The sequence below is a fragment of the Neopelma chrysocephalum genome, unplaced genomic scaffold, assembly GCF_003984885.1.
Source record: "Neopelma chrysocephalum unplaced genomic scaffold, ASM398488v2 Primary Assembly neopelma1_65c, whole genome shotgun sequence".
Classification (NCBI taxonomy): domain Eukaryota; kingdom Metazoa; phylum Chordata; class Aves; order Passeriformes; family Pipridae; genus Neopelma; species Neopelma chrysocephalum.
Window position 1 is genome coordinate 2,147,689 of NW_020897724.1, and position 14,297 is coordinate 2,161,985.

General features: G+C 38.2%; 1 protein-coding gene across 6 annotated transcripts in view; it reads right to left on the reverse strand.

Annotated features, from left to right (window-relative positions):
* The window catches only part of CLEC16A (C-type lectin domain containing 16A), a 64,113-nt gene that overhangs the window by 19,419 nt on the left and 30,397 nt on the right, over positions 1 to 14,297 (reverse strand). For 5 of the 6 annotated variants that reach the window (XM_027684319.1, XM_027684317.1, XM_027684318.1 and 2 more), the window contains 6 exons: positions 13,617 to 13,667; positions 12,386 to 12,514; positions 9,009 to 9,129; positions 4,600 to 4,751; positions 3,665 to 3,869; positions 2,143 to 2,310 (listed from right to left, as the gene is read on the reverse strand). In XM_027684319.1, coding sequence (XP_027540120.1) covers positions 2,143 to 2,310; positions 3,665 to 3,869; positions 4,600 to 4,751; positions 9,009 to 9,129; positions 12,386 to 12,514; positions 13,617 to 13,667 — 826 coding nt within the window. Of the gene's footprint in view, positions 1 to 2,142; positions 2,311 to 3,664; positions 3,870 to 4,599; positions 4,752 to 9,008; positions 9,130 to 12,385; positions 12,515 to 13,616; positions 13,668 to 14,297 lie in introns of those variants that run through there. The other variant, XM_027684322.1, reaches the window with a different exon arrangement.

The window sequence follows — 14,297 nt, forward strand, 5'->3', positions numbered from 1 at the left end:
ACTGCCCACTTCATGAGGCAGTTGGCTGGGATGATTCCAGCATTTCACTGCCTTTGGATAACACTCAATAAAACACAGAGGTTAACAGGGATGTTCTGGAGCATGGTCTGTTACATTCTCATCACCTTTCATGTGTCTTGCACAAAATCTGGTTTTAAGCTACAACAATCCCCACGCTCTTCCCCCCAGATATCAAGAAGCACTTTAAAAAACATTTTAACTCTAGACCATGAAACAATAAAGACAAACAAAGCACAGTTTGCCTACAACAAGGTAACTGCACACTCTCTAATGAAATATGGAGAGTTCTATTTATGCACTATGACAGAAACTGAACCAGACCAGACTGAAGTAAGTGTTCTTGGAAATTCTGAATTCATTGACAAGATGGATTAGGGAACTGATTCAACAGCTGTATTAAAATCCTCCACAGACCAAAATTTACAGGAGAGCTGAAAACATTTATATGATTGTTAATGTCTTAAAAACCACACTGGGTGTACAGCACTGACAGCTAACATGGTCCTACTAAAAGCAATAAATAAGCTTCTAAAAATATTGCCAAAACGCATAGTTCTCCTTTAAATCTAAAAAGGACATCATCACCAAGAGAAAGTATAATTTGTTTCTTAAAAGTACAATCAAATTAACTGACTGTACGAGCTTTGCACAACTCTTAAGCACCAGATGAAGCTGTAGCATTAAGAAATGAATACATGAAGCCAGTAATTTAACTGCAACTTCTTCAGTCATTGTTTTAAAAGGCAAAAAAATCTTCCTCTTGAAGTAAAAATCGCTGTGGGCCTGATTAAGGGATAAGCACAAACAGACTCCTATGAAAATCACTCAGAACTAGGAAACCTCATTCATTCATGAGCAAGAAAGAGGCATTTGATATTTGTTCTGTAATCAGATGTAAACCAGGATATGAATCCATTTTTTATTATATTACTGGCTGTCATAAAATGCACTTCAAAGATGCTACACTTGAGACACTTCATATTCTGTCCCTCATTTCTTGTACTTTGTACCAAATAAAAGCTTCAGAATACTTTTTCCTCTGGATTTGCAAGTGCAAGTCTCCATTTCCTGGAATTCAAAGGAAGTATGTGCTTGTTTGAACAAATTACCATATTGCACCATCTCCAATAGCCCCCCCGAAATTAGTAGATGAAGTCACTTGTTAGGAACACAAGGGCACGTGTCTTAGAGAAAGCTGAAACAGTAACCCTGAGGCACCTTTCCAACCACACCTTTTCCCTGGAAGTCATGTCAAATAAGGAAATACACTCCCATTATACAACATACACTTGTCTTTTGAAAAACCTGACTGGCAATATCTATGGGTTTATAATTTCTGTTCCTCAGTCAGGACTCAGGAAAACTGAGCTCCAATGCAGTATCAAAGCAGTTAAACATCTGTGGTGTAAGTAGGGCATTTGAATTTTAAACCACTGAATCACATTTAAAGAGAAATGCTGACTTCTGTGAAAGGATTGGCAACAAGTGGGGTAAGGACATTGTATCTTTTTGTATAATACAGCACAAATAAGTACTTTCGAGCAGCATGAAAATCAACTTTAAAATGACTCAAGACAAAATGAGAAAATTTCACCATCTGGAAAAGAAATTCTGTGGAGAAGTCAGTTTGTGAAACAGACAATAAGAGACAAAAAGCAAAGAGCCCATTGTTTTAGAATCATTCCTTTAATCCCAGTTCCAAACTAATGTTTTAGGAGAAGCTGTGGCCCTGCTCTCTCTTGCTGGCTTTAAGGTAAATGAAGCAGTTCACAGTATCCTGGTTATTCTTACAATCTGGCACAAAAACCATCATAACCAGATTAGAGGAGGAAATACAACTGACAGATGTGTTGCATAAATACTGAGTATGCAAAACAGGATTTAAACTAACTCAGTTTGTAAAGGAAGGCAAAGTACTAAGATATTCCCAGCACATTTGGGGAAACTGCCATGAAGCATTGCTCACGACACACCCCGAACACATCCCCAGCTATTACTTGTTTCTCGAGGAGTAACTTTTTTCATAAGCCTCATGTTGGACTTGTGTGTTCAGGAACATATTACAGCAAGCTTTTCACTGCTTATTACAATACAGTTTTTGTCAATGACTGCTGCTCTCACCTGGGACTTTGTCAACAGAAGCAAAGACAGAGCGCTGCACTGTGGGGTCACTGCTCCCACGGCGGGACTGGTCGTAGAATCTAAAGGGAAGGTGTTGGGCTGTAGCTCCAGAGCTGTGTCCAAAACCCATAACTTCAGTTGAAGGCTGAACAGGAAGATCCAGGAGAGCTATGTTTAATCACAATTGATAATTTTTGTTACTCAAAAATACATAAAAGGAAGAGGAGGTGAAAATAAAATTATTAGTTTGTTCAGGATTTTAAGACCAGACCAGATTTTTAATGTGACTTGTCTGCATTTGCCTGTTGATTATGGTTACAATTGCATTGGAAAACAAGAGAGACAACACTTCTGGCAACCTGTTCTACCATTGCTGTCCACATCACATTCACACTAAGGAAACTCCAGAATAAACAGTGGAAGGCTAAAAAAACCAGGATCGCAGGAAGCTCCTTGCACTAAACAAGCCATAGGAGTTATTAAAAATAAAAAAATCCTTTTGTTTTTCCCTGTACAAATAAAGTTACAACTGAACACTGCAGAAAGCCATTGAAAGAGACAAACTCCTTTAAATTGGCAAAAAAATACCTTTGCATTACCATTGAACTTCAAATTTTTAATGTCAAGTAGATCCGTACCACCCTCAGACTTGCTTTAAATTTTTTTATATGAAGCAAGCCATAAAAGTATGACATATCCACTTTATAAACTCAAAGTATAAAATTCTTTATTAGCTTCCTACACACCCATAATAATCTTAAAGCATCTATAATCAGAATAATTCTCTGGCCAACTCAGTAATTTTAATACCAGCTATTACTCTGTTTTTCACAGCTCTGACTAGTTCATTATTGCTCTTGGACTATCCACGTAACTTAGATAACTGGGCTCCTTTTGATTTGCACACTTATTTTCCTTCTCATATCTCAGAGTTTCTTTTTCTATACTCAACAGTTTACTCAGTTTACTGGTGAGCTTCAATTTACTCTTCACTCACTTAATATCCAAGTAATATTTGAATCACTGCTATTTCCTCAAATTCACTCTTTCCTTCATGTCTTCACAAGCATTTCCCCCAAACACAGGAATCTAGTGCTGATGTGTCACTCAACATTTTGGATTGTTCATCATCACCACATCCAAGCATTATCATCAAGACCATCAGGACACCATCCAACTCAAGCAAACTGAGCTCTGATTCAGTCCTGGGGCAGCAGGACATCTGCTTTCTATTGGAATTCTGAACCACTGAACCACACTTGAAGAGAAACGCTGTGTTTTGTACAATAATTGGCAGCAAGTGGCAACAAGACAGGATTCCTTTTTCATCCTTTCCTGAACTGTCTGTCATAACTATGAAACCACATATTTCACTCCAATAACATCTATCACTTGGAAACTCGACACTGCTTTACGGCTTTCTGTGGCCACCACTTTTTAAGGTTTCTGTACCTCATCCTTGTGTTACAGAGTGATGCCACACAAGCCTTGTTTCCAGACCCATTTCCCAGTGAGCACTCACCTGCTATCCTCTGCATTTTCATGCGCCGGGCCTGGATGCGGCCCTTTGCCAGGCGCTGCTTCGCGATAATGCAGCGGATGTGATCCGAAAAAATGAACGTGGCCTGAAGGATGGGGAAGGGCTTGGAATGAGGGCTTGAGGCAGGCTTGTGGATGATTATGTTCAGAGCTCTGCTGTCATCCTCTACCCCCGTCACCTGCATGTCCTAAAGAGAAACATAAGGCAAGTAGTTAATGAAAAAGTAAGCTTTTTTAGAACTATAGGTTAAGTATCAAAATTAAAAGAAAACGCTATGAATGTTCCATTAAAGGTCTTACAAAGACAGTTTCCATGGTAAAAACCCCAACAAAATAAAACCAAAACAGACTCTGCAGTGTGTACAACCTTGGATTTACTCCTTCAGAAATTGGTATTCAGATTTAGTCAGTTTAGAATTCAATTAAACTATCTGAACATAGCAAATTTTCAGGAGGTAAAAACAAGGCAAGGAGACACAAATGAGAGAAACTTCCTAAAGCTTTTGAAATCAATTAGATAAGCACAGATCATTTTGAAGTTGCAAACTTGTCATCTTCCCTACTCATGGAGGAAGATCAGAACTCTTGAAAAGTTCATTACTCTGCTACTTGAGCAAAGTGCTTGGGACTCAGTCCTAGCTGGAAATGACTTCAGTGTTCAAATGAACACAGCCCAAAATATACTAGGAAAGTCACCTCATCTTCAAGTATGTTTCTACTTAGCTGTGCAAACTTCCTCAGAAAATCAAAAATGTTTTAAAAGGCAGGAAGCAGAAAAAAGATTAGTAACTGAAGAAGCAAGTAAGCATTGTACAGAGCTTAAATATGAAAGCTAATATTGGTATTATTATTTATCCGACACAAAATGTAGATTTTCAGGTGAGAAAAAGTAACCACCTAGATTACAACTTCTCTTACCTGCAAAAGGCCTGCAAACTTGACTACTCCCCATCCAAGTCTGGCAATATCTGGTTCAACTAAACTCATCTGGTAAATATCCACAGCCAGGAATCTTTGAACTTGACCCCCATCCTTTGTTATCACTGTACAAGCAATTAGATCACTGTTATCTGAAGGAAGAAAGGAAGGAAAAAGGTTATTTAATCACTGAAGTCAAGGATTCTGGGGTTTGGATGTTTTACATAACATAAAATGTTAACATATAAAAGCATCTTGACAACACATGGTTAAAGCTTTTGTTTGCTTTTTTAATAAATATTCAAGTTTCCCCATAATATTTATATCTACATAGAAAGGGCAAGTTAGATTTTAACAACAGTGGTTCAGACATCTGACAAGTTACATATAAGATGGGTATTATACACACCTTGCTTTCTCTTACCACTTTGTTATCTTTCAGTAACAAGGGTCCCCTCATCTCAGGAGTGAAATTGCAACAGTGCTGATGTGTCTCACTAAGTGGAAGTCTCAAAAAGTTTTGTTGGAAGACCATAGACAGTCCTGCACCACTGCAGGCAATTATTTCTACCTTGTTAGAAACTTTGGCTCCTGACACAAGTGACATTTGCACAGTTCTGAAACCTGATATTCTGACTGTTGGAAGCCCTTCAAGATTACACGGACTCTCCAGGCAAACTGTAGCAGGCTTTTGCCAATATTTGTTAAATGAGGTGACATTTTTTCCTTTACCCATGCATTTTATTCACTTATACTGAACAAATATACTCTTTCTTTACCATTACTCCAGGACCCCTCCAACAAGCCCCCAAACAAATCCTTCTGTATCTCCTCACTGCCCTTGTTCCAGTTCAAACCCATTGTTCTTGAAAAAGGATTCAATCACCTTCTTTACACCACCTGGAATCTACCAAGCACCCCTTAAACTGGCACAATTTCTAGCAGATCTTTGCTAATCTTAACTAGATTTGCTTTTTCCTTTGCTTCAAACTGATACTTTCATTCCTATACTTGATACACACAGGTCTTTTTCCACTCTCTCATCTAGTACAATTTATAGCAAGTAAAATATTCTGAACATTATACAAAACAGTAGAACTTAAATTTACTCATCCAAACATCTAACCAAGTATTTAACACCATATTTCATACTACAAACATTTGCAGGATAGATACAAAAGCTACAAGTGGAAGCACACAGCTTTTCACAGTGGCAGGTCATACAGCTACAGGCAACAGCCATAAATTATGGTTGGGAGGTGGAAGAAATTCCTTTGTGCATAACACAGCACAGCATGTCACCCAGAGAGGCTGTGGAATTTATATCACCAAAGGTTTTCAAGTTTCAAAAAAACAAACCCAACAATCCTCCCCAAAGCAACTTCCTCTTCCCCCCAGAAAACCCCTCACACCACAAGCGCGAGGTCCCTTCCAACCAACATTTCTCTGAATCTACAAATTACCCTTTACCAGCAGGATCCATTCAAAATTGATTGGGTGATAGGAGATGAAAAATGGAACCCTAACACAATTAAAAGAGGATAATTAATGCTAATCCAGTGTGAATTTACTGTGAGCTTTTGAAATTTGAGAAAACAAGTTTAATCAATAAATGCAATACATACAGGACGTGATTGAGTTACACGAGGATTGATTGCTATTACCTTCTCACAGCCCTAGAAGGCTCAAGAAATCCATACAGGATTGGCAAATATTACTAGAGGAGCCTGTGGAAAACTTATTCCTGTTTAGAGAAGGAGCTGAGACACCAGGCAGAGAATCATAGAGGAGATCTAAAATGGCAAAGTAGGCAATTGAATCCTACTGAATATTATTGCACCACTGGCATTCTAATAATCTGAACAATAAAAGACAAGCCACACAGAAACAGAATAAAACAAGAAATCCATGTCAATATTTATAAAGTTTTTAGTGCAACAGCAAGCAGATTAAAATACTTGGAATTATTGCTGTACAAATTCAGCTGCCTGACTACAAAAATGTACTTCAGGTAAAGAACTTAAGGGGCAGAAGTTGCTTTCCAGAGCCGAAAGTTTTCATTTTAGATCTGACAAAAACTTGAAGTAAAACTGTAAAAGTTTATCAAAGAACAGAAGGGAAAATTACTCATTTATTAGGCAACCGTTTCAGGAATCCTTTGAGTTTATATAACGGAGTGAAGGCCATTTACATGACTGTTTCTAGCTCACAGCTGCTTAAAGGTCAAAAGCTACATCATCTCTGATGACAAAAACAGAAGAGAAAGTGTAGTTAAACACATTTCCAGTGAACTGATCTGAGAATACCCACAGCTATACTATGAAACAGTTACACAACACATAGCTAACACATTTAGATGAAAACACCAAGCCCAGTAAAATTCAGTTTGAAACTGAAAATTTGATCTGGGGATTAAAGTGAATCCCAGGCTGAAAGGCCACTCAATACCAATGTGACACTGCTGCAAAGAAATGTGCTGCCCTTCCTGAGGGTAACTGCAGTGCCTAATTTTTCCTCATGCAAAAGGAAGCCTGTAGCCAGTTTGGACACTACACCTCCAAGACATGGATTCAAGAGTTCTGTGGACTTTCTCAAAGAAAAATACAAGTCTTAGGAAACAACCAAGGAAGGAGAGTTCAAAGACCTCAGCTGCTTGCAGCACAGATGTACATTAGGTGAAAACAGGTGACTGTGTTCATGTAATACTTACCTGAAAAGATTGCATTACATGAATTCTTTACTAATATAACAGCTACTTGAGGAGATGGTCTAAATGTACCTGATCTGCCTCAGGGCTTGATCTTTAATGATTTTATAATTTACTGTCATCACAATTCCAGAAATCATCTGCAGGCATTAAAAGCTCTTACAGAAAACTTTTAGCCCTTGGGACGCACAGCTGGTGGCCCAAGATAAGCATCAGGCTGCAGAAAGTTAATGCACCCCCTCCCACTTGACAAGAAGAACCTTTCCCAACACACAGAGCCCATTAGGTATGACATTCTGCTTTACTGCTTACTAAGAATGCAACAAATCAAGGACCCACCCAGATGTTCCCACAACGGACACCTAGTCGAGATTAGAGGATGTGTCCCTGGTCATACACCTGCACCACATTTTGGCTTCCTCTCTTTTCTTCAAATATGACAAGTTGCACTGGGCAACTTTCTCTACCTGACTGTTTTGAGCAGGGGAGTTAGACTAGGTGATCTCCTGATGTTCCTTCCAACCTCAATTATTCCATCATAAACTTTTCTCAAACATTTTTTTAGAAATATTGGCTGCTTTTCTAAAGCCTGGTTATTTGGTAGAGACAGAGTGAACAAGGAGATTTAAGTATAATGTGATTCATTTTCAGTTTCAGCAAAGAAATAACAGCTTTAAATGTACCATCATTTCCCTCTTGGCCATGGTATTTAAAACATTGCCACGAACAGAACGCTGTTACCAGCTTGAAACCAAGCACTGAGGCTGTTAATTTGAGCTGTCAGTGAACTTCACACAGTGAGCTGCTGACTAAGATTAAAAAGACACCTGCATGAGACACCTACAGCCTCACATGCAGTCTGAAGCAGGCAGTTATCACACAACATGTGAGTGATTCAAAACTATTCACAGTAGAAAAACAACACTGAAAAGTAATAGATACCATTCTGGTGGCAGCATACCCAGCAATATGGAATGAACCTTCTGTGGAATTCCCTGACTCTCAACACATACATTCATATATAGTGCTGACAACCTTGCAACTACACCTAGAGGTTTACAATGAACATATGCCCATCAAAACATTAAAATGTTTCTTTGCAAGACACTTTAATCTTATCCAGCTCCCATAAAACACCAGCATTGCATTCAGGCACAAGGAAAAAAGTCATTTTGATAAAGTCAGTTTTGCAGGATTTTTCAAAATCCAAACAGTAGCTGAAACCATTACTGGATCATGTTAACCTCTACTTGACACTATTTGTATACAAACAACCATAACCACTGGAGGCATCTTAATGTTCAGAAGAATTTTTAAAGACTTGTGATAATATAGATTGAGGAAAATCTGTTACATCAACAATATCTACAAAGTGATAATTAAAAAAGGCAAACAACCAGAATTTTTTAGGTCTCATTTTGCCCACTGCTAAGACTCCTGCCAAGATATAGCAATGATGTGTATCCTGTATGCTTTATGCCAAAATGCTGATATTCTCCTGTTTCTCTCTCTTGGGCAACACAGAAGACTTGAACTGGAAAATACATTTTTATATTACAACATCTATTGGAACTTCACCACTGTACTACCTCAATTCAGGTAGTTTAGATAACAACAGCAGTAATAAGCAGTTTGGAGGGGAAAAAAATAAGCCAGTAACTTCTCCATGTCAGACTATTTGGGAAATTGAGGGACTACTTACTCAAATCAAGAACATCATCTGTCTTTATCAGATCTCCCTCTCTCGTGAGTGGTAACTGAGTTTCTGGCTCATCTCGCAGGTGCAGTGACAGCGAACGGAGCATAAAGAAAACTCTGATGGCCTTGAGAAATTAAAGAAAAGAATATTAAAATATTGCTACACCCAGTACTACATATTTTAACAGAATCTTACAAACGTATCCTGGCTTTTACAACCCCCAAGTTTGTTCTCATACAGTAAATCTACATTTTAAATTGATAAAGTAGAATGTCATTTCAAACTTGGCTAGAAAAATATATGGAAGAAGTTGAAATGTGCAATTTTCAATGAAGTAGAAGCAGCAGAGCTTTTTTAGCACTGGCACACTTACACAGATTGTGACTGACAGGTAATTTTTTCTTTAATAATTATTTTAAGACTGATTGTATTTGCAATACCTATATGCTACAAACACCTCCACAACCAGCCTTCAGAGACTGTCACATTTTGAACTTAAAGCAGTGATAGCTTTTCTGGCCAAGCCTAGCTAAGATGTCTGCAAGTTAGAGAGAAAACAGTGGGGATTTTTGCATTTTAATTTGCTGTGTTCATCAGAACTAGCCACATATAATACAACATTCTTGGAGCACTTGATTCATATTCTCAGAAGGTCCGTACCAGGGCAAAGCATTCTGAAAGCTGCACTAGGCCCAAGAAACTTTCAACAGCTGCTCTGTGAAATTAATAAGCTAGTTTTGATTTATAAATTCATGACATATGGTATGCAAAGACCAAAAGTGTCAAAGAACAATCGTCATTTTATTAGCCACATTTTGAAAGGCACCATTTATAATCCTCTTCCTCTACAAGAACTGTATTTTCAGTATAGTAAATGAAAAAATCATTTTTTATTACTTCTGGTGTTTTGTTTTTTAAGAGTTTCCTACACAGTAATTCTGTGGCATACTGTAAATTAACTGCTGCCTTACAGTAAAAGCATTGAATTCATGAACAGCTGCAATGCCCAGAAACTCCCAGATTGCAGGAAGTATCAGGAAAAACAAATCTAAAGTGCTTTAAGGGAAAACTCTTCACCCCTCTATTTTTAAAATCAACAGAACTGTGGCTCCTGTGAACCAGCAATGTGAGTGCTTGGCCAATCATCATCCTGGCAGTGCTTCCAGAAACTTCTGACACAGCAGGGATGAAGAGAGGGAAGTCATGTACCCATCTCTTCCATGAAATGACTAAGCAGATGAATTTGGCATGCTGTTGAAATGTAACAGGGCAATACGATTCTGTGAATCAAAGGATGTCAAGGGTATCTAAAAAAATATGATATTAACACTGGCTTATTCATAAGAACAGAGTCATTTTGTAATGGGAGATCTCTCCCCTGTAGGTAGATTGCACTCTAATGGACTCTGGGTTTACCAAAATTATATACTATTACTATGAAGCACTTTTACTATCAGATGCCTCAAGAAAAATTCACAATACTGGGTTTAAGACTTTTCAAATTCAATCAAGAACAGGACTATTTTTGGTAACCCAAAAAGTCAAACCCAACAAGGTGTTTGGGTTTTTTTGTTTGTTCTGTGTTTTTTGGTTTTGGGTTTTTTTTGTTTGTTTTTTAATTTAGAGGGCAGGCATCACTCAGCCTGCTTTCACTTATTTTTCCCTTCAATCCTCTTCCTCCTAGACAGCATTAATTTTTGTTGCATACATTCCCTATAAAACAAACATCTCTCATCTCCGAACATGTAATCACATTTACTGCAGATTAATGTACAGCAGTAGGAAACAAAATTAGAACTTTAGCCTTTGCAAGAAAAAAAATTAAAAAGCAAGAACATCAGATGAAAAGGGAATTACACTGTGCTTCCTACAATATTGACAGCCTTCAGTTTGTTAGCAATATCAATAAAATCCAAAAGCATGTGAGCTGGGCCTTCCTAGAACAGTTTATTGCCACGTAGAGATCTTCCATAGCGAAAGAAGTCAGAGCCTAAAAAGATCTGATCTCTAACAGCTAAGAACTCACAATATAATCGAAGTAAGGGACTTCTTCACTTGCCAGTGAAACAAAACTCAAGAACTTTTTTAGAATCATGACACAGGATGCTCAGAATCGACTGTTCATTTGAAACTGTCAGCAAAAGCCCAGCAGCTGAAGTGGCAGCAGCAATGTCACAAGACAGACCTCGAGTTCAGCATATTGTTATGGCAATTCAGCAAAGCAAGGGAGCCCAGCTGGAAGAAAGCAGCCCAGGAATTGAGAAAATGCTAAAACTTGTAGAGCAATGTGACTGAGGAGGGACAATCAACAAGGAAGCATTGTGGGACTTCTTGTGGATGACAAAGCCCCTTTCATCCCAAACACTCTACAGGAATATTTGCATTGATTTTTTGATTTCCACTAACAGAAGTTAAGCTATTCCTTATTTAGCTCATGAAAACCATGGAACAGTCACTTTCCATTAATGTGCATTTCTAAGTAACCTTCTGTTAAATGCCTCAGAGAGAATTCCAGGAAGCATTTTTGCTTTCTAAGAATACTTTTCAAAATAATTCACTGTATTTTATCAGATAGCTTGTGGTGATAACAAAAGCTGTGTGGTTTACAATAAGTAATGAAAACAAACCTTTTCAGAAGATTCCTGGAAAAATGTTTTTTCTTCAAGGGTACTTGAATATACCTTCATATACACTTATGTAAATGCAAAGAAACCCAAAGAACAGCACTTTTCAAATAATAATGTCGTGCAATAATATCTCTCTTAGACTCACTGGCACTGCAAGGCTTACAGGACACTGCCAGATATGGGCCAAGAACTGATTAACCTAAGAATGGTGATAATGATTCAGGTCAGTATTACCTCTACAGATTGTGTCAGTCCCAAAAATAGATATTTTGCTATTTTCTCCTCATTCTCAAGATCTCTGTCATTAATTACTTTGGCAAGATGAACTCTGGAGTAGAGTGTTATGTGTAGAAACATGAGCAATATGAAGCCAGTCAGCCTTCCACTGGAGATTCCCACTAAAGGAATATAATTGTAAGATAGATGGAGATATCTGACAATATATTAATGAGTGTCATCCAAATGCCTTTGTATGTAGACGTCTATATGATCTGAAAAATTAAAACCCCACTGCAAGAACATGTTGTGTTGATCAGACACAGGAAATCATAGAGAAAAAGTTTTTCTCCACTGGGACAGGTAATTATTTTATACTCTGCACAGGTCTATTTTCACCAAGTCGTTCTCATTTTATGGATGAAGCTTCCAACCGAGCAGTTTTCAAGGAAAAATATTATTTGTATTTCTAGACTTGTGCAAGGACTTTGGCATCATTTTGCCATGAACAAATATAAGAAAAATAGTCTTACTCACTCTTCGTGTTCTTTCCACATCTCCACAAGGCAATCTTTTCACAAAATCAATACCAGTCAGTGGTGTCCCCGTTGGAGGCAGTAAGATTGAGGCATCCATCATCAAGTATTCTACATTCATGGGTTTAATCTATAAAAGTATTTTAACATTGATTACCATACAGGACAATAAGCATTTGCCTCTTTGCTTTCAAATATAACTCATTGTTCCATATTCTAGAGTTCTGAGAAATTTTAATACCATCTGTCTTACTTCAAGCTCCTTAGAAGCAATCTCTGTTTTATATTTGTTCATCATTCCCTCACACACTGTTGAAGTTTCCATACTGATAGAACAGGGGGAAAGCTCCAAAAGATTACTGAAGAAGAGGTACTTCCCTAATACTAAAACCCAAATTTGTCAGGTTTGCTTTTAAGTTTTGACTTAAATTTGTGATTACTTCCATCACAATAAAGAGTTTCCTATAACTTTTTCTCTCCAGAAACAACTTTCTAGTTTCTAATAATGCAGCAACTTTCAAAGTTAAATGTTTCACTAAAAACTTCTATTATTTAGGCTGGTAAGATATGTGTAAGATGCTTTCCATATTAAAAGACTTATTACAACACACCAACTGTAGACTGTGCTTTTTCAAAGAGACAGCTAGCAGCTGCTCATAAAATCCCTCACCACTGGGGAAAAAACCCTGTAACTGAGTACCCAAAGCATTTTTATCTGAACTCTAACCTAAGAATTGAAACAGATAATTACTTTTAAAACACATTTACAGGTTAAATATGAACTGAGACCAATCTTAGTAATCCATTAACACCTTCACAGGCAGTACCTCTCCTAGAGCAAAGGGCCCAATGTTTACTTGCTCCAACCCTGTTTTCCACTGGTAAATAAAGTGACACCATCAAAACTGAGACCTTGCTGGGCTTTGGACAGATATACAAAGATTTTCATATTGTTTAGTAACTAGGGAAAAAATAAATCCAATGTCCCATTTAACAGGATAATTTTTGTATACTCCATCTCAGAAAGTAATGGGCTTTACTAAATAAAGAGTTGTGAAATCTCACATAAACAATTTATGCAAGTAGAGACACAACTCCTCAGAGATAAAACCACATTTTGTTATTCTCCTCTCAGCAATAAAGACCCCAGTGTTCTCAGTAACTATCAGTAACTGTTCCTGCTCCTGTGCTGGATCTGGGTTTGAGGATTTGGCAGAAAGGGTGTCACTTACTGTCATACTCCGGTATTCATCTTCAAACATATCCAGAAAAATTTCTTCTCCCTTCCAAAAGCAAGAATATGGACACACCATGAAACCTGAAGGCTGTGGAGCTGGGTTTGTTTGGTTTGGTTATGTACAGGGTGTCTGTGAGGGGAGGCCTCTGCAGGACACTGCTGAGCACCACAGCAACACTGATGGCACTGATGGGAAAACACACTAAGAGGGAGAGGGATTCCTCTGCAGCCCCTGGGGAGGACCATGGTGGAGCACATACCCACAGTGCAGCAGGAAGATGTGCCCTGAAAGAGCTGCAGTCTGTGCAGGACCCACAGATTATTTTCCCGAAGGACTGCAGCCCATAGAGGAGGGGACTCACATTGGGGCAGGGAAAGTGTGAGGAAGAAGAGGCAGCAAGAGATGAACTGTCATGGCCTCACACCAAACCCCTATTTCACCATTGCCCATACACCACTCAGCAGGGGGAGAGGGCAGAAGAGTCAGGAATGAAGGAGAGGAGCAGAGCCTGGGAAAAAGGAGGGGTGAGGGGAAGGTGTTTGTTTTTATTTTTAAATTTGTCTTTGTTTCTCACTATCTAAATTTATTTTTATTGGCAATAAATTCATTTTTGCCAAGTTGGCTCTGTTTCGCCCATGACTGTAATTGGCAAGTGACCTCTCTGTTCTTTATCTT